The sequence below is a fragment of the Aquarana catesbeiana genome, linkage group LG03 (genome assembly GCF_042186555.1).
Source record: "Aquarana catesbeiana isolate 2022-GZ linkage group LG03, ASM4218655v1, whole genome shotgun sequence".
NCBI classification, from domain to species: domain Eukaryota; kingdom Metazoa; phylum Chordata; class Amphibia; order Anura; family Ranidae; genus Aquarana; species Aquarana catesbeiana.
In genome coordinates this window covers 35660822-35688228 of record NC_133326.1, presented here as the reverse complement: position 1 = coordinate 35688228, position 27407 = coordinate 35660822, and the positions used below count along the sequence as shown (strand labels likewise).

At 42.8% G+C, this 27407-nt stretch overlaps 1 protein-coding gene across 1 annotated transcript in view; it reads right to left on the bottom strand.

Moving 5' to 3' along the window:
- AGBL1 (AGBL carboxypeptidase 1) overlaps positions 1-27407 on the bottom strand; it is a 1138256-nt gene that overhangs the window by 916702 nt on the left and 194147 nt on the right. Inside the window, exon 5 of the mRNA XM_073623519.1 lies at positions 6186-6279. Within this exon, the coding sequence (XP_073479620.1) occupies positions 6186-6279 (94 nt within the window). The remainder of the gene's footprint in view (positions 1-6185; positions 6280-27407) is intronic.

Sequence of the window (27407 nt, the reverse complement as noted above, 5' to 3'; positions counted from 1 at the left end):
TAGTCTCAGGCTGGGTTCACACCATTGCGAATTGGATGCAGGTTCCACACATCCAACAGCAGGAGATTTTGCCTGGTTCTCTATGGAGCTGGTTCACATATCTCCGCAGCAGGTCCAGTACATTTTGTCTTTTGGTCCATTTCAGGTCTGATTTCAGCCCCAAATTCGGGCTGAAATCGGAACTGAAATAGTGAACCAGGACACACCGGACCCCTTCTTTGAGAAAGATGTGGTGATGGTGTGAACCCAGCCTCAATCAATGTGTTATGTTGTTGCTTTAATCTTGATACCAACACACTCAGCAATAACACATTTATTTTACTTTGTAACCCCCGGTTCACTAATGTGACCGTTCAGGACTGAGACCTGAACAGTTTTTCTTCATTGGAAAAACTGTAAAACTGTAAACCAGGAAACATATTTGCAGCTTGGTATGGTATGGTAAGGTAGTTTAGTATGCAAAATGGTTCCAAGGTGGCATTAGTGATAATGTAATCATGAAAATCTGCAGTTCTTGCAGATTTGCAGTTTGCAATTTTTGATTCATCAGAAATTGAATATTTGAATGGCGAACTGTCTGATCTGCAAAGAATCACACAAACTACACATACGAATTGTATGATTCTCCACATATTCAACATACCTGTACACATGCACATAGGATGTTCACTTTACAAGGGAAGTTTCACTTTGTAAGGAAATTTGCCCCATATTTTAGTAAATGCAGTGACCGAGTATTCACTGCAAAGAATACTCGGTCACGTGCAAGAGAAATAATACAAAAAAATGTTTTTTGCTGCATATGATTGGATGAGGGAAGTCACCAGATTCTCATTTCTTTCACTAAGCACTGATGTTTGTTTATATCCATTTGTCCATAGGAATGCATTGGTGTCCGTTTTTCATCTGTCAATAGATGGGTGAAAAATGGATACACGGAGTGCCCGTGTGAAAGTAGTTGTGTGGTAGAGACATTAAATTGTGAGCTCCTTTGAAAGATAAGGTCTGATGTGAATGGTGTTATGCTGAGTTATTTGGGAAATGCTGGAGGTGAGTATAGCCATATTAGTACACTTAATTTTGTAACTTAAAGTGTAACTCCACTTTTGTTGAGAAAAAAACATGCCCCTCTGGGTAGAGCTGCACGGTTCTGGATAAAATGAGAATCACGATTTTTTTGCTTAGAATAAAGATCACGATTCTCGCGGCGTAGCATCATCCTTCACATTACACAAAAAAATTGGGCTAACTTTACTGTTTCGTTTTGTTTTTTAATTCATTGAAGTGTATTTTTCCCAAAAAATTGTGTTTGAAAGACCGCTGCGCAATATATATATATATAAATAAAATGTTTGGAGGTTCCAAGTAATTTTCTATCAAAAAATACTGATTTTACTTTGTAAGAAACAAGTGTCAGAAAAAGGTTTAGTCTTTAAGTAATTAAACTGACCTCATCCACACACGGAAATTCATTCCTTTGATCTAAGAACGAAAAGTTACTAGTTCTCTACCAGTGCGGACAATGTTGTGAAAAACTTGGCAGGCTGCCCGTTTTTTTTTTTTCTTTTGACAGCTGAGTGAGCAGAGAACTCTCTACACTTGTTACATAAATGAATGGGAAATTCTACATAGAGAAATCGTGAGGGTTTTTAATCGAGATCATGATTTTTTTAACTATTAATCGTGCAGCTCTAGCTCTGGGTGATCTATGTACATTGCAGGGGTTTTAACAAACTTTGTTGCAGATTCCTACCTTTTGCTATTCTGAAGAAATCCCTGTGTGTTTGTCTGTGCCCATGTGGGAAAGTGAGTCTAACGAGAGTGGTTTCATAATTATCAATCAGCTGTGCACCTGCAGGGCACTAATGAGGAAAGCTGCTGGGCCTGCATCCCTTTAGAAATGATTTCCTATTGGGAGTATCTCACCAAAAGTGATTTTTTTTTTTCTGCAGGGGATGCCGGAAATCTGACTTGTATCCTAGTGTAGACTTCTGGGAAAATCATTAAGCCAATCACACAAGCAGGAAAATTATGTTTCTGGGGGTGGTCAGTACAAATTCTGTGTACAGAGCATCTTCAGGTAGCTATATTGCATTACATTTTCAGAAAATTATTTTTTAATAGCATTCAATTACAATATGACTCGTGTTGCAATTGTATACACAATAATATTTTTTCTTTATTTGCTAAATTATTTTATTTATTTTTTTATTTTATTTTTTTCCCCACGAAAGTGGAGTTACCTTTTAACTTAAAAAAACAATTGAGTACTGTCCATGATATATTTTTTTATTTTTTATTTTCACTAACATCCAAATCCCCTTTGTTAAGGTGCAATATATTAGTACTGTTTGGATCTTGATGAAAGGAGATACACCCTGAAAGTTTGTCCCCCAAAAAATTTGGCTGTTAATGCTAATAAAAAAAAAGTATTATTGGGAAAATGCTAAGAAAAGATAAAAGTTGACATTCTTAGCATTGCATTCTTTGTCTATAGTCTCTTAGAGGAGCTGCCTTTTTAGCACTTGTATAAGTGTGCTTCTTTTATCAGTTCACTTCCTGCTTATCTAGTCATTTGTCAATGTACAACTCAACACGGTGCGCCTTTCTCAGTAAGGTCGCTGAGCAGAGGGAAAGAGAAACAACCAGTGCTGATTATTAAGGAGAAAAGGCTATCAAATAAACACTGTACCAACACGAAGGTGAAGAATGTTGTCTTACCTAAAAAAAATATATCTAAATATATATATATATATATATATATATATATATATATATATATATTGTATATTCTAAACTATATTTGGATCTTAACTCTCTCAATCTTCATCAACTATTTGTAATCCTTATGCTAGTAGCATTAGTAAATAAGTTATTAATATTATACAGTATTTATATAACACCAACAGTTTGCGCAGCGCTTTACATCGCGTGGGCAGACAGTATAGTTACATTAAAATTCAATACAGGAGCGATCAGAGGGCCCTGCTCGTTAGAGTTTACAATATAAAAGGAAGGTTCAAGTCATAAAAAAGGTAAAAATTGTGGGGATGAGCTGATAGAGAATGTAGAAATACAGCTGTTAGGTGTAGGCAGAATAGGCTTCTCAAAAGAAAAGGGTTTTCAGGGATCGCCTAAAAGTGGACAGAGTAGGAGAAAGCTGGACAAATTGGGATAGGGAGTTCCATAGGATGGGAGAGGCTTGTGAAATGTCCCGGAGGCAAGCATGGGAGGAGTTGACAAGGGAGCTAGAGAGCAGGAGGCCTTGGGAGGAGTGAAGAGAACGATTACGTTGGTATTTTGAGACCAGGTTAGTAATGTAGGTGGGGACGGCTTTGTAAGTGTTTGTTAGTAATTTTTATTTAATTAATTGGGTGAGTGGCAGCCAATGGAGGAATTGGCAGAGAGGGGTAGCAGACACTGAATGGTGGGTAAGGTGGATGCAGCATTCATGATGGACTGAAGGGGGGGATAGCCTATGTAAAGTTAAGCCAATGAGGAGGGAGTTGCAGTAATTGAGGCAAGAGATGACCTGAGAGTGAATTTGAAGCATTGTGATGTCATTGGTTAGGAAGGGGCGTGTTTTGGAAATGTTCCAGAGGTTGAGGCAGCAAGCTTTGGACAGTCATTGGATGTGGGGCCAAAAGGAGAGTTCAGTCTAGGATTAGACCTAGCACTCTGGCATGGGGGGGGGGGGGGGGGGTTGATGGCTGTGCCATTGATTTTGAAGGAGAAGTCAGGGGAAGGGGCACGTTAGAGAGGAAATATTATGAACTTGGTTTTTGGACAGATTGAGTTTGAGGAAGTGGTGTGACATCCAGACTGATACGTCAGTCAGTAAATTAGTGATGCATGAAGAGAGTGATGTCATGAGCTGAGGGGTAGAGAGATAAATGTGGGTGTTGTCAGCATAGAGATTATATTGAAAGCTATGGAAGGCTGTAAATCAGCTGACCCAGGGAGGAGGTGTAGATCGAGAATAGGAGAGGTCCAAGAACAGAACCTTGGGGAACCCAGATGGAGAAAGTAGGTTGAGAGGCGGACGTAGAATTTTAAGTGACACTGAAGGTGTGGTGGGATAGGTAAGATGTGAACCAAGGAAGAGTACAGCCATGGTCATGGAGACCAAAGGCTTTTGAGGAGAAGGGGGTGGTCAATCGTATCAAAAGCACCCGAAAGGTCCAGAAGTAGGGGTACAGAATAGTGTCCATTGGTTTTAGCTGTTAGTAAATTGTTTGTGAGTTTTAGGTAAGCAGTTTCTGTGGAGTGTTGAGGGTGAAATCCAGACTGAAGGGGGTTATTTTTAATGAGTGGTCACTCAGTTGGTTGTAGACCAGGCGTTCAAGGTGTTTGGAGGAAAATGGGAGCAAGGAGATAGGTTGTTAAAATTGGTGTTAAGTGTACCTGTGGACATGGGGTGTTAAGTGGTGGAGATATCTGTGCAGTGGGGATCTCATAAAGAATTGTATCAATCTTATTTTTGAAGTGATTGTCAATCTCCTGGGCAGTGAGCGAGTTATTGGATGGAGGCAGAGGAGAACGAAGTAGAGGGTTAGGGTCCTTTCACACAGCTGTTCGATCAGGTCCGCCTATCAGTTTTTCAGGCGGATCTGATCAGACTCTGCATTGTTCCCCCTTCCTTGTATCTCTCAGGACTCCAATTCTGGGGCTTCCCTACTGTAGTTCCTGTCTTTGCTCCTGCCAGGTTTAGGGTATTCTCACTCTAAATGTTGCATATTCTATAACAGGGATCGCCAAATTTTCTAAACAAAGGGTCAGATAAGTGTCCTTCAAATTTTTTGGGGGGCCAGTGGGAGTAGAAAACAATCTGGTGTTAGTGGGAGGAATACTGCCCATCTTTGGTTTCAGTGGGAGGAATAGTGCCCATCACTGGTGTCAGTGGAAGGAATAGTGTCCCATAATTAGTGTCAGTGAGAGGACCAGGGCCCCATCATTGGTGTCAGTAGGAGGAATAGAGTGGCAGGGACTACGGCCCACTGCTGCTGACAGTGAAGGGGAATAATGCCCCAAGGGTTGGATAAAAGTAAGCAAAGGGCCACATCCAGCCCTTGGGCCACAGTTTGGAGACCACTGCTCTATAGTATAAAAATGAATACAAATCCAAAAGAAAGAGTGAAAGAGTGAATAAACCTGACGATCTGAGCAAAGACCAGCTGGAAAAGATTTTCCTGGTGGCAACATGGCATACATGTGATAGTATGGAAAGGGAAAGAGGAAAAATGTATCAACTACTTACCATAATTTTCCTATCCTGAGACCAATCCATGTGGAGTGGTACCGGGAAAAGAAGATTACGGTAAGTATTAGATACATATTTCCATTTTGCTGGCGCCAACATGACAGCATTTATTTGATAGCATGCTGCCATGTTGGCTCCAGGAAAATGGAAAACTGTATCAAATACTTACCGTAATTTTCCTATCTTGGCACCAATCCACATTTATACTGCTATTATGGTACCAGGAGGCAAAAAAAGCTTTTCTTTAGCAAAGTAGGGGAACGCAAGAACCCCAGTCAGATTTTTTTTGTTTGTCCTTGTCGAAGATTTTCAATTTCTTTTTGTTTGATTAAAATGCTGACAGCAGGACAGAGTCACAGATAGCAGTAAAAAAAATCAAATTCAGGGAGTTCTCATCCTTTTCCGCTTCATCCAAAACTAAAAAAAAACACGATGGGGTTGATTTACTAAAGGTAAATAGACTTCACTTTGCAAAGGAAGTTGCACAAGGGAATGAGCTTAGGAATGAGGTGAAGCACTGCTGACTACCACCATCCAATCACGTGCAAGAAAAATGCTTGTTTTTTATTTCTACTTTTCTTCATGTGATTGGGTACTCTTTGCAAACTGAATTTTCACCACATTCACTAAGCTAAGGGGAGAATTTCCCTACAATGCGAAAATTCCCTTGCAAAGTGAACAACCTATTTGCTTATAGTAACCTCACTCACAGTAATTGGAAGATCACTCTGATGATATTTTTATGAATTGTCCTTACATTGGATTGAGTATTCTTTGCAAAGTGAAATTGCTATACACTTAGCAACCTATTTTACTTTAGTAAATAAACCCACATTTAGTCAACATAATATACAAACATGTATTATGAAAGTAAATATAGAAAAAAAATGTAAATGGATTTCAAACACAATTGTTGAATACCTACTTGATGGTTTCTGTATTTCTTCTGGTAAAAGGTGTAATAATTTTAAAAAGTAACTCCAAGGCACCATTTATACCCAGCATCTCTCCGACAGAAACTGCTAAAAAAAAAAAAAAAAAAAAAAGAAAAGAAAAGAAATAAAAGGTAAAGTTTATATAGTTTCAATAAAAATATGTGAATAAAAAATATGATAAGATAATTATTTACTGATCTGCTCTGACTTGAAAATCAATATGAATACCAATATTATCCGATTCTGAAGACTGAAAGAAATACCCTGGTGATAAAACCAGCCTGATAAATGTAGAGAGGTATCTTCTCAGATTCCCAAAGTCTGACCTTTTCAGAGAAAAATGCTGTTTCTGATTTTTTTTTAAAATGCAATTTATAGGAATATAAGAAATAAATTCAGTTCAGTGACACTTATGATTGAATTTGGCACTTATACAGACGTCACTTTTCCCAGAATTATGATTTTCTATTTTACTATGGGCAGTAAGTTTGCATTAATTATAGCTTTTTTTTTACTATTTCTCTAGAAGGTTCTTGTATTACAGAACAAAAATAAAAAATTTCAATATTTAAAGTGGTTGTGAAACCTTACATATGCCCACTGAAGTGACAATTGTCATGTGAAACCTTCCTACATAAGTTGTACCTGTTTGTTTGCAGACCTCCCTTCTCTACAGCCATTCAAAGTCCAGAATTTACACAGCATTTCTGAGCTCTAAAAGGGAGGAGGTAGGAATCCAACATCACACATTGCACAGAATAGACCAGGGAGCTGGGTGTAATCTGAGACCTGAGTGGAGGGAATGGACACACACCCCCTCTACAGAGTCTCATAAGAAAACATGCATAGCTAAGGTTGTCATTCGCATGCTGTGTGCTGGAGGTGGGGGTGGGGCCATTTCTTGGGATGGTCTGCGTGGGCCTAGAACAGGGGTCTCCAAACTTTCTAAACAAAGGGCCGGTTTACTGTTCTTCAGACTTTAGGGGGGCCAGGATGTGGCTAGTGAGAGTAGAAAATGCCTTGGCGTCGATGGGAATAAACAATGCCCCATCATTGGTGTCAGTGGGAGGAATAGTGCCCCATTGCTGGTGTTATTGGAAAGAATAGTGTCTCATCATTGGTGCCAGTAGGAGGAACAGTGCCCCATATTTAGTATCAGTGGAAGGAATAGCACCCCATCATTGGTGTACGTGGAAGGAATAGTGCCTCACCATTGGTGTCAGTGGGGGGAATAGTACTTTTGTATCAATGGGAGGAATAGTGCCGCAAGGGCCAGATAAGGGCCAACAAAGGGCCACATGCGGCCCTCAGGCTGCAGTTTGGAGACCACTGGCCTAGACTGTCAGACATGACTTATGCAGATAGCAGAGGAATGAGACAGCAGACAGAAATCACACTAGGTGCTTTGGACAGAGGTAAGTACACACTACAGAGGGATATCCTTTGTTCATTTTTCATTTCAGAGGTCTATACTACTTTAATAAATATTTGCTACACTATAGAAGATCTTTCCATTTCTTTTATAAGCCATATAGCCCTGCATTGAAAAATAAAGCTAGTATTTATTTTGAACACATGGAGATTTAAAGCAGAACTCCACCCAAAAGGGGAAGCTCCGCTTATCTGTCTCCCACCCTCCCCCCTCCGCTGCCACATTTGGCACCTTTTTTTTTGGGGGGGGGGGGGGGTTACCTGGTTTTGACAGGTACCTGTTCCCACTTCTGGCTCAGTTCGTCCATGGCAGGAAGTTCAGCCTCCCTCCTTCCCCTGCAGTCTTCTGGGACACTACACAGGTCTCAGAAGGCTGTGGCCCTTTCACAAAGCACAGCATGCATGCAGTAGGGATCCGGCCATGAAGCTGCAAGGCTTCACTGCCGGTTTCCCTTAGCAAAGACGGCGGCTCCAGCACCCGAGAGCTGATTCAAGAATAGGCTTGAGTGAGGACACTGCTGGATGCCAGGACAGGTAAGTGTCCTAATATTAAAAGTCAGCACTTATAGTATTTTTTTTTTTGTGGGGGGGGGGGACTCCTCTTTAATATTAAGGCGGACCTTTACCATCCCCACTAACCTTTTTTACTCCCCTCCTACCCCAACCTCTAGGAATCTAATATTTTTTTTAACCACTTCTATACTTCAATACAGGGCACTTATACACCTTCCTGCCCAGACCAATTTTCAGCTTTCAGAGCTGTCGCAGTTTGAATGACAATTGCGCGGTCATACTACACTGTACCCAAACAAAATTTTTAGCATTTTTGTTCCCACAAATAGAGCTTTCTTTTGGTGGTATTTGATCACCTCTGGGATTTTTATTTTCTGCTAAACAAATAAAAAAAGACCGAAAATTTTGAAAAAAAATGGTTTTTTTTGTTTGTTTCTGTTACAAAACTTTGTAAATAAGTAAGTTTTCTCCTTTTGCTGATGGGCATTGATGGGGCTGCACTGACAGGCAATGATAAGGTGGCACTGATGGGCACTCATATGCGGCACTGATGGGCAATGATAGGTGGCACTGATATGCAGCACTGATGGGTCCACATAGGTGGCACTGAAAGGCGGCACAGATGGGCACTGATAGGCAGAACGGATGGGCACTTATAGGCGGCACGTATGGGCATGGATGGACACTGATAGGTGGCACTGATGTACAGTAGTTGATGGTACGGATAGATGCCAATCAGTGCCAAACAATAATGCCTGCCAATCAGTGGTGCCCATTGTGGGCACTGATTGGCATCTATTGTGGGCACTAATTGGCATCCCTGGTGGTCTAGGGTGGCATAACTGGTGGTTACATCCCTGGTGGTCCTAGTGGCGTCCCTGGTGGTCCTAGTGGCGTCCCTGGTGGTCCAGTGTGGGCATCCTCAGAGGGGCTGCGCTGATAATCAATCAGCACAGACCCCCCTGTGAGAGGAGCAGCCAATCGGCTCTCCTCTACTCTCGTCTGACAGACGCAAGTGAGGAAAAGCCGATCAACGGCTCTTCCTATTCACACTGTGATCAGCCGTGATTGGACACGGCTGATCAGGTGGTAAAGAGTATCTGTCAGGGACTCTTTACCTAGATCGGAGTTGCGGTGTGTCACACGGCAACAACGATCGCCGCGATGCATGCCCCCGGGGGAGAGCGAGAGCGGTCGTTCTGGGAGGCCGTCATATGACAGCCTCCCAGAACAAAAGCTGCGCCACCTAGCCGTCATTTGTCAGCAGCTTAATATCCTGAGGACGTCATATGACGCCCAGTCAGGATATTGAAACCACTTTGCCGACGTCATTCTGCTATATGGCGTTCGGCAAGTGGTTAATTTAATTTTAACTGCTTGCCGACCAGCCTCTGCAGTTGTGCTGCGGCAACATGGCTCAGCTGCGCGAACCGCCGTCATGTTACGTCATTCTATTTGTGGGCCCCCGGAGCCGATGCAAGTGCCCGGCGGTCGCGATAAACGCCGGGCCTCCTGTGATCGCTCGTGGAACGGCGAGAACCGGGATCTCTTTGTGAACACAAAGAGGGAACACAGTTAACCCCTTCATTGCCAGTGACATTGTTACAGTAATCAATGCATTTTTATAGCACTGATCGCTGTATAAATGCCAATGGTCTAAAAAATGTGTCAAAATTGTCCGATGTGCCTGCCATAATGTTGCAGTCACGATAAAAATTGCAGAGCGTTGCCATTACTAGTAAAAAAAAATAATAATAATAATAAAAATTCCATAAATCTATCCCCTATTTTGTAGATGCTATAACTTTTGCGCAAACCAATCAATATATGCTTACTGCGATTTTTATTACCAAAAATATGTAGAATACATATCGGCCTAAACTGAGAAAAAATTTGCTTTTTTTAAAAAAAAAAAAAAAAATGGGGATATTTATTACAGCAAAAAGTACAAAATATTGCGTTTTTTTCAAAATTGTCGCTCTTTTTTTGTTTATAGCGCATAATACCACCAAAAGAAAGCTCTATTTGTGGGAAAAAAAAGGACATCAATTTTGTTAGGATGCAGCGTCGCACGACCGCGCAATTGTCAGTTAAAGCGACGCAGTGCCGAATCGCAAAAAATGGCCTGGTCATTCAGCAGCCAAACCTTCTGGGGCTGAAGTGGTTAAATACCTTTTTTTCATGGAACCCTTCCCTCACTTCCTTCCTTTTTTTCACTAAATAAAATTTAGTGAAAAATATAGCAAGAAATAAAAGTTACACTCAAGCACTTACAAACCCCTCAAACGTAGACCTACACATACACTACATGTACACACGAACCTAAACACACACACACATTGGGGTGCTACTGCCTATATACCAAAATGTTTATTGTGCCATTACATATGGCTGTGCACACGGAAGTAAGAGCAATAATTCTATGGCTGTTATTCATGGTTAACTGTAAACAAATGGCCTATAGGGGCTTTTAAAACACCACCTATGGTCATTTTTGGGTACCAAACTTTGTACATAATATGTTGCGTGAAAATGTATTTTCTACTGAAAATATGATAAACCGTTGAGCTAATATAGTGAAAACATTTTTTCGAACTACCAGTATTTTATTCTCCAGGGTCTCTACCTTCAGGAAATATATCGTTTTTGGAGGTTTTAACTAATCTTCAGGCCTAAAATAATTTTTGTTAAACAGGTCTGCAAAAAAACATTTCTAGCAATGAAGGGGTTAACTGGTTTGAAACTGTGCTATAGCCAAAAGACAGCTACAGCGCAGTTGTCCAGGTCTGGGGGGGGCGTCCATGGATATCCTCCCGAGTATGTCCCTTTTCCCACAAATAAAGCTTTCTTTTGGTATTTGATCACCCCTGCGTTTTTTTTTTTTTTTTTGTTTTTTTTTTGCTATAAACAAAAAAAGACCGACGATTTAAAAAAAAAAAAGAAAAGCTATTTTTTTTTACTTTCTGCTATAAAACATATCCAATAAAAAAATGTAAAAAATTGAATTTCTTCATCAATTTAGGCCAATATGTATTCTGCCAATAAGCGTATATAGATTGGTTTGTGCAAAAGTTATCATGTCTACAAACAGATATAGAGATATATTTTGAAATTTTTATTTATTTTTATTTTTTTTTACTAGTAATGTCGGTGATCAGCGACTTAAAGCGGGACGGCGATATTGCGGACACTGACACTTTTGACACTTTTTGGGGCACCAGTGACACTAATACACTGATCAGTGCTAAAAATATGCACTGTCACTGTACTAATGACATTGGATGGGAAAGGGTTAACATCAGGGGTGATCAAAATGTTAACTCTGTGCCTAGCCTGTGTTTTTGTACATTGTGGGAGGTACTTTTACTATGGGAAGGCATTGATCCTTGCCCCTGCTTTGCAGAAACACAGAACCCATGCCTTCCCTACTGACAGAATGGCGATTTGCCTTGTTTACATAGGCAGATTGCCATCCTGCCTCTGTACCAAGCGATCGGTGAGTCCGCGGTACCCGCTGAACGGCTCCCGCTGTATATAATCACAGCAGGAGCAAGCCACCGACAGCATGCACTCCTGCATGCTACCCAGAAGTGCAGGATCACATACAGTATCTCACACAAGTGAGTACACCCCTCACATTTTTGTAAATAATTTATTCTATCTTTTCATGTGACAACACTGAAGAAATGACACTTTGCTCCAATGTAAAGTAGTGAGTGTACAGCTTGTATAACAGTGTAAATTTGCTGTCCCCTCAAAATAACTCAACACACAGCCATTAATGTCTAAACCGCTGGCAACAAAAGTGAGTACACCCCTAAGTGAAAATGTCCAAATTGGGCCCAATTAGCCATTTTCCCTCCCCGATGTTATGTGACTCGTTAGTGTTACAAGGTCTCAGGTGTAAATGGGGAGCAGGTGTGTTAAATTTGGTGTTATCGCTCTCACTCTCTCATACTGGTCACTGGAAGTTCAACATGGCACCTCATGGTAAAAAACTCTTTGAGGATCTGAAAAAAAAGAATTGTTGCTCTACATAAAGATGGCCTAGGCTATAAGAAGATTGCCAAGACCCTGAAACTGAGCTGCAGCACGGTGGCCAAGACCATACAGCAGTTTACCAGGACAGGTTCCACTCAGAACAGGCCTCGCCGTGGTGGACCAAAGAAGTTGAGTGCACATGCTCAGCGTTATATCCAGAGGTTGTCTTTGGGAAATAGATATATGAGTGCTGCCAGCATTGCTGCAGAGGTTGAAGGGGTAGAGGGTCAGCCTGTCAGTACTCTGACCATACGCCGCACACTGCATCAAATTGGTTTGCATGGCTGTCGTCCCAGAAGGAAGCCTCTTCTAAAGATGATATACAAGAAAGCCCGCAAACAGTTTTCTGAAGACAAGCAGACTAATGCCCTGTACACATGATCGGACATTGATCGGACATTCCGACAACAAAATCCATCGGATTTTTTCAGACAGATGTTGGCTCAAACTTGTCTTGCATACACACGGTCGCACAAAGTTGTTGGAAAATCCGATCGTTCTGAACGCGGTGACGTAAAACACGTATGTCAAGACTATAAACGGGGCAGTAGCCAATAGCTTTCGTCTCTTAATTTATTCTAAGCATGAGTGGCACTTTGTGTGTTGGATTTGTCTACACATGATCGGGATTTAAAGGATCGGATTTTGTTGACGGAAAATTTTATAGCATGCTCTCAAACTTTGTGTGTCGGAAATGGATGGAGCCCACACACGATTGGAATTTCCGACAACACAATCCGATCGCACTTTCTCCGTCGGAAAATCCGACCGTGTGTACAGGGCATAATATAGATTAATGGAACCATGTTCTGTGGTCTGATGAGACCAAGATAAACTTATTTAGTTCAGATGGTGTCAAGCGTGTGTGGCGGCAACCAGGTGAGGAGTACAAAGACAAGTGTGTCTTGCCTACAGTCAAGCATGGTGGTGGGAGTGTCATGGTCTGGGGCTGCATGAGTACTGCCGGTACTGGGGAGCTACAGTTCATTGAGGGAACCATGAATGCCAACATGTACTGTGACATACTGAAGCAGAGCATGATCCCCTCCCTTCGGAGACTGGGCCGCAGGGTAGTATTCCAACATGATAACAACAACCCCATACACACCTCCAAGACAACCACTGCCTTGCTAAAGAAGCTGAGAGTAAAGGTGATGGACTGGCCAAGCATGACTCCAGACCTAAACCCTATTGAGCATCTGTGGGGAATCCTCAAACGGAAGGTGGAGGAGCGCAAGGTCTCTAACATCCACCAGCTCCGTGATGTCGTCATGGAGGAGTGGAAGAGGACTCCAGAGGTAACCTGTGAAGCTCTGATGAACTCCATGCCCAAGAGGGTTAAGGCAGTGCTGGAAAATAATGGTGGGCACACAAAATATTGACACTTTGGGCCCAATTTGGACATTTTCACTTAGGGGTGTACTCACTTTTGTTGCCAGCGGTTTAGACATTAATGGCTGTGTGTTGAGTTATTTTGAGGGGACAGCAAATTTACATTGTTATACAAGCTGTACAATCACTACTTTACATTGTAGCAAAGTGTCATTTCTTCAGTGTTGTCACATGAAAAGATATAATAAAATATTCACAGAAATGTGAGGGGTGTACTCACTTTTGTGAGATACTGTATATATACCTGATCCGGTGCACAGCTGCCAACCTGCAGCAGTATGTCTGCTATAGGGCGCTTGGCAAGTGGTTATTACCATTGTTAGATATGTTTAGCATTGTGTTTATTTTTTATTCACATTAACAGTAGAAGTATCAAATGCTTTTTTTCTCAGTGTGTCTGACTTATAAATATAATTTTTTTTTCTGTTTGCTCCTGAGGAATCAGGGAACTGGATGTTCCATGACAATGTTCCTTTGAATAGGTGTCAATAGGTCAGAAAAGCTTTTCACTCAATGCTGAGCACAACTGCACCATTCTATCCATGCAGTATACAAATACACAATAAAAAGATTTTCTTTGGTGATGATTTATTAAACAAGAGATGCTTGACTGATAAGATGAATTTTATATATATATATACTGTATATATACACAAACACACCAATGAATCAGCCATCATTTTATGCATACCTCCCAACTGTCCCTGATTTGGAGGGACTGTCCCTGATTTGGAATTATGTCCCTCTGTCCCTCATTCCTCCTCATTTGTCCCTCATTTTGGTCTGATCTATATAGTTATATATAACATACACTATTTATCTTTCAAAAAGTGTTTCCCAGTGCTAAACCTTTCATCCAATTTCTAAACTGCTGCATTTATACATTTTAAAAGCCAATATAAAGGAATAGTAGTGATAAAAAAGCACTTGTGGATTTAATTAACCTTTTTTGGGGGGTTAATTCTCCTTTAAGGGGGTGTGGCAGGGGGCGTGTCCTATGCCTACATACATTTGCTAGTAGGTGTCCCTCATTCCCATCTCAAAATGTTGGGAGGTATGTTTTATGGCCACTGACAGGTTAAATGAATAACATTGATAATCTTCTTACAGTGGCATCTGAAAGTGGGTGATATATATTAGGCAGCAAGTAAACATGTTGATCCTAAAGTCGATGTATTGAAAGCAGAAAAAGCTGGCGCTCCATAGCCTCAGACCAGTCAGGGTGCTCATGCTGACCCGTATCCACAGCCAAAACATAGCTCCCAAATGTCCCTGATTTCGAAGGACTGTCCCTGATTTGGAACAAAGTCCCTCTGTCCCTCTTTCCTCCTAATTTGTCCCTCATTTTTGTCTGATCTCTATAGTTTTATATAAAATGCATAATTGATCATTCAAAAAGTGTTTCCCAGTGCTAAACCTTTCATCCAGTTTCTAAATTGCTGCATTTGTAAATGTCAAAAGCCAATATAAAGAAATAATGTGGTAAAAAAAAAAAAGCACTTGTGTGTTTAACTAATATATATATTTTTTATAATACTCCTTCAACGGGGCGTGGCAGGGTGTGTGTCCTATGCCTACATACTTTCCTTTACTAATAGAGATCTGTAAAGGAAATTTGTAAATCCTGTATATTATTGTATTCTATTGTTTATTAGTCTATGTATTGCACACAGCACTAAAAATGTTTTTATTACATATTTGCATTATTTTGAGTCCCGATTAGAATTAGCCTGCCTATGTTACGCCCCTTGTTACCATACAATTGTAATATTAATGTGATACTACATAATCATGTGTATAAAAACCTTCAATTGCGTCAAATAAAACAGAACACTTATTTTGGAAAGAGCGTATCTTTTGTGTCTGTTCCCTACTGCAGTAGTTATTATTCATTTGGAACCACTAATCAATATGCGGCTAGGGGTTGCCTATCTATAACATTTCTAGAACAATATCCCTTGTTTCCTTCTCAAAAACTTGGGAGGTATGCCAAAAGCACCTACAGTGGGTTTGTGAGCATCAAAACTGGACAACAGAGCAATAGAAGAAGGTGGCCTGGTCTGATGAATCACATTTTCTTTTACATCATGTGGATGGCTGGGTACATGTGTGTTTCATTTTCCTAAGATGCACTATGGATAGAAGAAAGCCAGTGAAGGCAATGTGATGCCTTGGGCAACGTTCTGCTGGAAAACCTTGGGTCCTGCCATTCATGTGGATGTTAATTTGACACGTACCACCTACCTAAATATTGTTACTGACCAAATACACCCCTTTATGAAAACAATATTTCCTGATGGCAATGGTCTCTTTCAGCAGGATAATGCATCCTGCCACACTGCCAAAATGGTTTGAGGAACACAATGACAAGTATAAGATGTTGACTTGGCCCCCATATTCCCCATATCTCAATCCAATCGAGCATCTGTGAAACGTAATGAAAAAACAAGTGCGATCCATGAAGGACCGCCCAACTTACATGACCTAAAGCAATGGTCATCAACCCTTTCTTCAGGGCCCACTAACAGGCCAGGTTTTATGTATTACCTTGGGGAGATGCAGACTAGAATACTGCAATCACTGAGCAGCAAATGGTATCACCTGTGATGTATTTCAGTTATCTTGCAAACCTGGCCTGTTAGTGGGCCCTGAGGACAGGGTTGATGACCACTGACCTAAAGGATTGGCTACTGATGGCTTGGTGCCAGATATCACAGCACTTTCAGAGGTCTAGTGCCATCCATGCCTCATAGGATCAGAGCTGTTTTGGGGGCAAAAGGGGACCTATCCAATATTAGGTGGGTGGTCATAAAGTTATGACTGATCGGTATATATACATTTTTAAAAGAGAAGTATGTTTTTTTTTCATTGGTCAATTATGCCTCGTACACACAAGCGGACTTTCCAGCAGACTTGGTCCGACGGTCTTTCCGCCGGACTTTCCGGCGGACTATCTGAACGGACGGACTTGCCTACACATGACCAGACTTTCTGGCAGGCTAGGTCCGCCCGTCTTTCCGACGGACTTTCGCCGGAGTTACGGCGGACTTTCAGAATGAACCGACTTGCCCACACACGGACAAGTCCATTCATTTTGAACGTGACTCGGGTACGACGGGACTAGAAAAGGAAGTGAATCTCGCTTATCGGCGAGATTGACACCTTGCAAGCCCCGTCGCGGGGCATACCAGGCCCTTAAGTCTGGTATAGATTTTAAAGGGAACCCCCTACGCCGAAAAAACGGCGTGGGGTCCCCCCTAGAATCCATACCAGACCCCGATCCGAGCACGCAGCACGGCCGGTCAGGAAAGGGGGTGGGGACGAGCGAGCGCCCCCCCTCCTGAACCGTACCAGGCTGCATGCCCTCAACATGGGGGGTGGGTGCTTTGGGGGAGGCAGGGCCCCCCCACCACAAAGCACCTTGTCCCCATGTTGATGAGGACAAGGGCCTCTTCCCGACAACCCTGGCCGTTGGTTGTGGGGGTCTGCGAGCGGGGGGGCTTAGCTGAATCCGGGAGCCCCCTTTAATAAGAGGGCCCCCAGATCCCCGCCCCCCACCCTATGTGAATGAGTATGGGGTACATGGTACCCCTACCCATTTACCTAGGGAAAAAGTGTCAATAATAAAACACACTACACAGGTTCTTAAAGTAGTTTATTAGACAGCTCCAGGGGGGTCTTCTTCCGGCTTCGGGGGTCTTCTTCCGACTTCGGGGGTCCCTCCGGTTCCTCTTCTCCCGGCCTCCGTCAACATCACCCGGTGACCACGCCCCCCTAAAACGTCACAGTCCCAGCATGCCCAGGGACTGTGACGGCATAAGGGGGCGGGGTCTCCGCCTATATAAGTCACATCGGAGTGCTTAGAGAGCATTCCAGCCTGAGAGACCGTCGTGTCAACATCGGAAGAAGAGAAGAAGAGAAGAACCCAGAAGCCAAGAAGCCAGAAGTCCGGGCCTCCTCTGGCAAAAGAGCGGCATGAAGATAGCGGAGGAGCCGGCAGAAGAACTGGAACATCGGGAGAAGAGACCAGAGAGAGCGGAGAAGAACTAACCGGACGCCGGGAGAAGAGGAACCGGAGGGACCCCCGAAGTCGGAAGAAGACCCCCCAGAGCTGTCTAATAAATTACTTTAAAAACCTGTGTAGTGTGTTTTATTATTGACACTTTTTCCCTAGGTAAATAGGTAGGGGTTATATAAATCAAAGTATAGGGAGTGGCGCTGTGTTAGGGGTGTAGATAAAAATTAGCAAGAAGTACAAGTGTATGAATAAAAGTGTAAAAATAAAAATAAAAATAAAACGTGTGAAATTCTTTGGTATGATCCAAAAAAGTTACTTCCAAAAAAACTTTTTTGTGTATATGCCCTTGTGTTAGTGCAAAAACACCTTGATCAGCTGAAAATTAGTATTATATGTGCAAAGAATCGCAAATGTCAAGCAGCATCTCTGAATACCATAAATACATCTTCACATGAATAAATATAAAGTGATGAAGTGCCAAAAACAATAAATGTCCAAAAGCAATAATTGTCCACCAATAATGTGTAAATGTGCAATAATTATAAGCAATAAAATCATTAATAATGTGTCCAAATCGCAGCTAAAAATCACAAAACCATATGTTATTTGGTGCGAGAAAAGTTCATAACCAACAATGTGTAAATGTGCAATAAATATAAGCATGAAAAATCATTGATAATGTGTCCAAATCGCAGCTAAAAATCGCAAACCATATGTTGTTTGGTGCAAGAAAAGTTCATAACAATTGTGCAGAAAAATCTTCTTAGGTGATAAAGTGCCGTGCTGTGACAACTGGTGGTTGTCCCCCCAATGCGGTTGCACTCACCGGAGCGCTCCACCCTGCAGGGGTACGAGCGTGTAATGCTGGTCCTTTCACTCCAGTCCAAACGATGTCAGTTTACTTCCACGCATCCTATTCTCAAACCGCAGCTATATACACTGAGAGGTGGGGACTTCCTGTCCCTTGGTATTAGAAGACCCCACTGGATATCCGTGCGACAAAGTACCCCATGATTAGTGGGTCCTACACTTTCCATAGAGTTGTGAGATCCTGCTTCTCTGAACCATGGTGTAGGACCCACTAATCATGGGGTACTTTGTCACACGGATATCCAGTGGGGTCTAATCTGCCGGACCAAGTATGCCGGAATTACGCAGAATTAATTTTACCTAGGTGGATACAGCATGGGACCGATGCTGCATCTGTCCCCCCGCTGCCTCTTCCCTGAGAATCACGCCACCGAACACCACCGATGGCTCGGTTCTCTCACCTCCCCGAGCAGAGAGCTGCTGCCTGTTAATCAGCAGCTCTCCTGCTCTGCTCCTCCACACTCACTGCAGCGCTGAGCTGTGGAGGAGCGGCTCGCTAAGAGGCTGAGACTGCCATCAGTCCAGGCACATGGCGGATCCAGACTTTGGAAGTCGGGATGATGCAGTGCCTGCACTGATCTTGGTGACATCAGCAGAGAGCGGACTTCAGACCACTCTCTGCTGAAAACGGGTCACCGGAGTGCAAAACGAATTGCACACCTGTGACCCAGAGGAGAAGCCCAGCTGAATGAGCTCATTCAAAACATCACACTAGGCTGATTTTTTTTTTAATCACTCTGAAAGTTTTTACCCCCTTCATGACCAGGCTATATTTTGCTGTTTGGCACTGCGCTACTTTAACTGGTAATTGCGCATTCATGCAACGCTGTACCCAAATAAAATGTATATAATTTTTTTCACACAAATAGAGCTTTCTTTTGGAGGTATTTGATCACCGCTGTGTTTTTTATAAATTATTATATAAACGCAAAAAGATTGAAAATTTTGAAGAAAAAAAAAAATATTTTTTTTTACTTTCTGCTATAAAACATTTAAATGTAAACAAAAAAAACAATTTAATTTCTTCATAAATTTAGGTCAAAATGTATTCTGCTACATGTCTCTGGTAAAAGAAAAATCCCAATAAGTGTATATTAATTGGTTTGTGTGAAAGTTATAGTGTCTACAAACTATGGTACAGTATCTCACAAAAGTGAGTACACCCCTCACATTTTTTAAATATTTTATTATATCTTTTCATGTGACAACACTGAAGAAATGACACTTTGCTACAATGTAAAGTAGTGAGTGTACAGCTTGTAAAACAGTGTAAATTTGCTGTCCCCTCAAAATAACTCAACACACAGCCATTAATGTCTTAACCGATGGCAACAAAAGTGAGTACACCCCTAAGGGAAAATGTCCAAATTGGGCCCAAAGTGTCAATAATTTGTGTGGCCACCATTATTTTCCAGCACTGCCTTAACCCTCTTGGGCATGGAGTTCACCAGAGCTTCACAGGTTGCCACTGGAGTCCTCTTCCACTCCTCCATGACGACTTCAGGAAGCTGGTGGATGTTAGAGACCTTGCGCTCCTCCACCTTCCATTTGGGGATGCCCCACAGATACTCAATAGGGTTTAGGTCTGGAGACAAGCTTGGCCAGTCCATCACCTTTACCCTCAGCAAGGCAGTAGTCATCTTGGAGGTGTGTTTGGGGTCGTTATGTTGGAATACTGCCCTGCAGCCTAGTCCCCGAAGGGAGAGGATCATGCTCTGCTTCAGTATGTCACAGTACATGTTGGTGTTCATGGTTCCCTCAATGAACTGTAGTTCCCCGGTGTCGGCAGCACTCATGCAACCCCAGACCATGACACTCCCACCACCATGACTGTAGGCAAAACACACTTGTCTTTGTACTCCTCGCCTGGTTGCCCCCACACAAGCTTTACACCATCTGAACCAAGTGAGTTTATCTTGGTCTCTAGTCTGCTTGTCTTCAGCAAACTGTTTGCGGGGCTTTCTTGTGCAGCATCTTTAGAAGAGGCTTCCTTCTGGGATGACAGCCATGCAGACCAATTTGATGCAGTGTGCGGCGTATGATCTGAGCACTGACAGGCTGATCCCTCACCCCTTCAACCTCTGCTGCAATGCTGGCAGCACTCATATATCTATTTCCCAAAGACAACGTCTGGATATGACGCTGAGCACGTACACTCAACTTCTTTGGTCGACCATGGCGAGGCCTGTTCTGAGTGGAACCTGTTCTGTTAAACCGCTGTATGGTCTTGGCCACCGTGCTGCAGCTCAGTTTCAGGGTCTTGGCAATCTTCTTATAGCCTAGGCCATCTTTATGTAGAGCAAGTTCTTTTTTTTCAGATCCTCAGAGAGTTCTTTACCATGAGGTGCCATGTTAAACTTCCAGTGACCAGTATGAGAGAGTGAGAGCGATAACACCACATTTAACACACCTGCTCACCATTCGCACCTGAGACCTTGTAACACTAACGAGTCACATGACACCAAGGAGGGAAAATGGCTAATTGGGCCCATTTTGGACATTTTCATTTAGCGGTGTACTCATTTTTGTTGCCAGCGGTTTAGACATTAATGGCTGCATGTTGAGTTATTTTGAGGGGACAGAAAATGTACACTGTTATACAAGCTGTACACTCACTACTTTACATTGTAGCAAAGTGTTGTTTCTTCAGTGTTGTCACATGAAAAGACATAATAAAATGTTTACAAAAATGTGAGGGGTGTACTAACTTTTGTGAGATACTGTATATATACTGGAATTTTGTTTTTAATATACTGGTAATGGTAGCGATCAGTCACTTATAGTGGGACTGTGATAGTGTGGTGGAAAATCTGACACTAACTGACACTTTGTGTGAACTGACTACCACTGACAGCTCCAGTGACACTAATATGGTGATCACTGTACTAATACACTGATACACACTGTCACTGTACTAATGACACTGGCTGGGAAGGGGTTAACATATAGGGGCAAGCAATGTGTTAATTGTGTGCCTAACAAGTGTTAATATGTGTAATGTGTGCAGCTTTTTACTACACATCGATTTGTTTCTTTTCCCTGCTTTGCAGGGAAAAGGAACAAAATGATTGTTCCCTCTGTACAGGGCAGTAATACTCCCTAATCTGATTTACCATGCTTGATCTCTACACGTATAAATGCAGGTTAAACTGATTGATAAACAAATCAACCAGCAGCATCTCAGGAAATATTAACATATTTTTGTAATGTATTAGATATTTCCACTGCATACAGCCTTTTTTTGTTTTAGAAAGTTATTTCTCTGTATATTTGTCTCTTGACAAACACACTATAAAGGGGTATGAAATTTTCTGCTGGCTCTACTTTTTCCACCATTAGACCCAGATTACCAATTGTATCAATTGCTTGATTCTCTTGACAAACTACCTATTGTGAATATATCATGTGATATCTTGTTTATTCTACTACATTATACTTTATACAACTGTGGTACATGTGGCTCAGCCTTGCTGATATAGATATATATATATAGATAGATATATATATATATATATATATATATATATATATATATATATATATATATATATATATATATATATATAGATATATATATATACACACACACCATATGCCATTTTATTAGACACACCTTGGGAGTATTGGGTGGGGCCCCCTTTTGCCTTTGGAACTGCGTAAATTGTTAAATTGTTCATGGCATAGATTCAACAAGGTGTTGGAAATATTCCTCAGAGATTTTGGTAGATATTGACATTATAGCATCACGCAGTTGCTTCAGATTTGTACATCAGAGCTGCACATCCAAGATGGTGTTCCTCCACATCCCAAAGGTGCTCTATTGGATTGAGATCTGGTGACTGTGGAGGCCATTGGAGCACAGTGACCTCATTGTCATGTTCAAGAAACCAGTGGTGAGATGATTGGAGCTTTGCGACATGGTGCAATTATCCTGCTGGAAGGAGCCATCAGAAGATGGGGACACTGTAGTCATAAAGGGATGGACATGGTCAGCAACAATACTCAGGTAGGCTGTGGTTAAACGATGCTCAATTGCCAAGAAAATATCCCCGAACAGAACAAAATATTACAGCGCACCACATGCAAAAAAGACATTTACCTCCAGCAAGGCTAATTTAAAACACCTAGACATTTTCAAAAAACATTATCAAAAAATATGGGGATTTGGTCACACCATATTGCTATATGGTGCTTAAGCCCACTTACTGCGACAAAGTACCCCATGATTAGTGGGTCCTACACTATCCATGGATTGGAAGATCCTGCTTCACTGAACCATGGGAGCTACACTCCTCTATATGGGAGAACTTGAGGTCTCCACCCATGACACAGGTGGACACTAATGAGAGGTACTCAATGAGGAGGTGGGGTGCTCCCACACCATTACACCACCACCACCACCAGCCTGAACTGTTTAAACAAGGCAGAATGGATCCATGCTTTCATGTTGTTTATGCCAAATTCTGACCCTACAATCTGAATGTTGCAGCTAAAATCGAGACTCATCAGACCAGGCAACGTTTTTCCAATCTTCTATTGTGCAATTTTGGTGAGCCTGTGTTAATTGTAGCCTCAGTTTCCTGTTCTGACAGAAGTGACACCCGGTGTGGTCTTCTGCTGCTGTAGCCCAGCTGCTTCAAGGTTCCATGTGTTGTGCATTCAGAGATAGTATTCTGCAAACCTTGGTTGAAACGAGTGGTTATTTGAGTTACTGTTGCCTTTCTATCATCTCAAACCACTCTGCCCATTCTCCCCTCACCTCTGACATCAACAAGGCAATTTTCATCCACACAACTGCCCCTCACTGGATATTTTCTCTTTTTCGGACCATTCTCTGCAAACCCTAGAGATGGTTGTGCGTGAAAATCACTGTAGATCTGCAGTTTTTGAAATACTCAGACCAGGCCTTCTGGCACCAACAGCCATGCCATGTTCAAAGTCACTTAAATCCCCTTTCTTCCCATTCTGATGCTCGGTTTGAACCTCAGCAAGTCGTCTTCACCACATCTAGATGCCTAAATGCATTGAGTTGCTGCCATATGATTGGCTGATTTGGAATTTGTGTTACCAAGCAATTGAACAGGTGTACCTAATAAATTGGCCGGTGAGTGTATATCCCAAAATGAACAGGGGACAACAGTTTTGGGCAACACCGCCCTTCCTCTAGTTCACAAGTCAACAAATGTAAGAACCAATAGAACACCGGAAGTGGAACAACTCACACAGTCATGAATAATGAGATAAATCCACATTGTAATCCTTCCATCACCATTTTAATACCCTCATACCTATACAGACACCACAAGGTATCCAAGTGTAACCTAATCTGTTATTTATTAAACTTTCATCTTGTACAAGATGAAAGACAATGGTGTGTGTATAGATATGAGGGGATTAACATGGTGATAGAAGGATTCCAATGTTGATTTATCTCATTGTTCATGTCTTTGTTAGCGTTCACACTTCTGGCCAGTGGCGGAATTATAGGGGTCCATGGCAACCGGGCCCCTTGATGCAACCGGGCCCCTTGATGCAGGGGGCCCTACAGGGCCCCCTGTATATAGTACTTTGATAGGAGGAGCGGAGACAATCTCCCCGATCCTAAGCCCAACTGTATTCGGCACTGTGCAGGCAGCGGGTCACATTGATTACAAAGTGAAAGCACAGTGCTGTGCTCTTTGTCTCCCCCTACAGTGCAGTACCCGGCAGTAAGAGCTAAGGTAAAGTTCTGCCGTTTTTTATCTACTGTATGTGTGTGTGTATGTGCATGTATGTATGTATGTGTGTGTGTGTGTATGTGCATGTATGTATGTATGTGTGTGTGTGTGTATGTGCATGTGTGTGTGTGTGTGTGTATGTATGTGTATGTATGTGTGTGTGTGTATGTGTGTATGTATGTGTGTGTGTGTGTGTGTATGTGTGTGTGTGTATGTATGTGTGTGTGTGTGTGTGTGTGTGTGCATATATGTGCATGTATGTATATGTGTGTATGTATGTGTATGTGTTTATATCAGTGGCGGTGCGTCCATAAGGGCGCATGGGCGCCGCCCCCTCTCTCCAGACACCCCTCTATCACAAATAGATGCATAGCATGAATCTATCTATGGCCGCCATTGCCCCCCTATTCAGACGCCTGGCCCCTTTTTGGACACCGGGCGCCTGAATTACACCGGCGGGGGTGTTTTTAAAGCACTAATAGGCTTCAAAATAGGTGAACTGCGAGTGCCATGCTTGGCGCTCACAGTCCACACAGGTGTGTTAGAATTCGCTTTCCTAACACTGAACCGCCTCTCCACCAATCAGGTGCTTGAGTCTGTTACCCGCACCTGATTGGCTGAAACGACAGGCGCCGCTATTGGATGCCTATCAGGAGGAGAGGATGGGAGGAGATGCATGGAGGACCCCGCTCGTCGCCTTCACCCGCTGCCCCACCGAGACAGGGTAAGTGCCGGGCAGACTGCGAGCGGGCAGGGGGGTCACAGTGGCTGCGTTTGATGGGCACAGTGGTTGCGTTTCATAGGCACAGTGGTGGCAATTGATGGGCACAGTGGCTGCATTTGATGGGCACAGTGGCTGCATTTGATGGGCACAGTGACTGTGTTTGAGGGCACAGTGGTGGCAATTGATGGGCACAGTGGCTGCGTTTGATGGGCACAGTGGCTGCGTTTGATGGGCACAGTGACTGCGTTTGAAGGCACAGGGGTGGCAATTGATGGGCACAGTGGCTGCGTTTGATGGGCACAGTGGCTGCGTTTGAGGGCACAGGGGTGGCAATTGATGGGCACAGTGGCTGCGTTTGATAGGCACAGTGACTGCGTTTGATGGGCACAGTGACTGCGTTTGATGGGCACAGTGGTGGCAATTGATGTGCACAGTGGCTGTGTTTGAAGGCACAGTGGTGGCAATTGATGTGCACAGTGGCTGTGTTTGAGGGCACAGTGGTGGCAATTGATGGGCACAGTGGCTGCGTTTGATAGGCACAGTGACTGCGTTTGATGGGCACAGTGACTGCGTTTGATGGGCACAGTGACTGCGTTTGATGGGCACAGTGACTGCGTTTGATGGGCACAGTGGTGGCAATTGATGTGCACAGTGGCTGTGTTTGAGGGCACAGTGGTGGCAATTGATGTGCACAGTGGCTGTGTTTGAGGGCACAGTGGTGGCAATTGATGGGCACAGTGGCTGCGTTTGATAGGCACAGTGACTGCGTTTGATGGGCACAGTGACTGCGTTTGATGGGCACAGTGACTGCGTTTGATGGGCACAGTGACTGCGTTTGATGAGCACAGTGAGGTTGCAATTGATGCGTTTTTTTTAAAGAATTTTTCAGTTTTCTTGCGCCCCCCAAAAAATTTTGAGCACCATCTGCCACTGGTTTATGTGTGTGTGTGCATATGTGCATTTATATATATATATGTGTGTGTGTGTGTGTATTTATGTATGTGTGTGTATGTATGTGTGTTTACATGTATATATGCACATTTTATGTATGCGCTTTTAATCCTGACCCCCTATATGTGTCCCATTAGAACCGATTTTTTTTTTTTTTTTTTTGCTTGTTCATAGTACCAGCAAAAAAAAAATGCTGTTCCTCTAAAAAGTGATCCATGCTCAGATCGCTTTTCAGAGGCATTTGACAGCCGGTAAAGAGACAATATTTTGCCTCCTGACCGCCTGTTTTAACCTCTTAAATGCATCATCACTATGCTGCAACTGCATGCAATGCACACAGTTGCAGGGTGGTTGCAGTGCAGCCACTTCAAGGGTGCCCTGACTGGAAAAAGATTGAGAAACACCAACATAGAGGAACCCATCTCTCCATTTTCCTCCTGCATCCCCTGAATGCCTGTGGGAGGGAGAGGAGGAGAATTGGGGGGGGGGGGGAAATCGATTCCTTTACATGCAGCCACCCAATTGCGACCGGGCCCTGGTGTTCCGCCATCGGGCTCGGAGAAAAGAGCCCTTTCCGGGGGTCAGGGGGGCCCTCCATGGTTTCTTGCATCGGGGCCCTGAAGATTATAGTTACGCCTCTGCTTCTGGACTGAGTATATACACTATTGTGCAAAAGTCTCATGCCCCGTACACACGGTCGGATTTTCCAATGGAAAATGTCTGATCGGAGCGTGTTGTCGGAAATTCCGACCGTGTGTGGGCTCCATCGGACATTTTCCATCGGATTTTCCGACACACAAAGTTGGAGAGCAGGAGATAAAATTTTCCGACAACAAAATCCGTTGTCGGAAATTCCAATCGTGTGTATACAAATCCGACGGACAAAGTGCCACGCATGCTCAGAATAAATAAAGAGATGAAAGCTATTGGCCACTGCCCCGTTCATAGTCCCGACGTACGTGTTTTACGTCACCGCGTTTAGAAAGATCGGATTTTCCGACAACTTTGTGTGACCGTGTGTATGCAAGACAAGTTTGAGCCAACATCCGTCGGAAAAAATCCTAGGATTTTGTTGTCGGAATGTCCGAACAAAGTCCGACCGTGTGTACGGGGCATTAGTGTGAAAAAATGCTGTAAATTAAGAATGCTTTAGAAATAGAAGTGTTAATATTGTAATTTACTTCCAATTAACAAAATGGAAAGTAAATGAACAGAAGAGAAATCCATACCAATATTTGGTGTGACCACCCTTTGCCTTTAAAACGCCATCAGTTCTTCTAGGTACACTTGCACACAGTTTTTGAAGGAACTCGGCAGGTAGGTTGTTCCAAACATCTTGGAGAACTAACCACAGATCTTCTGTGGATGTCGGCTGCCTAAAAACCTTCTGTCTCTTCATGTAATCCCAGACAGACTCCATGATGTTGAGTTTAGGGCTCTGTGGAGGCCAAGCCATCACTTCCAGGACTCCTTGTTCTTCTTTCCGCTCAGGATAGTTCTTAATGTCATTGGCTGTATGTTTGGGGTTGTTGTCCTGCTGCAGAATACATTTGGG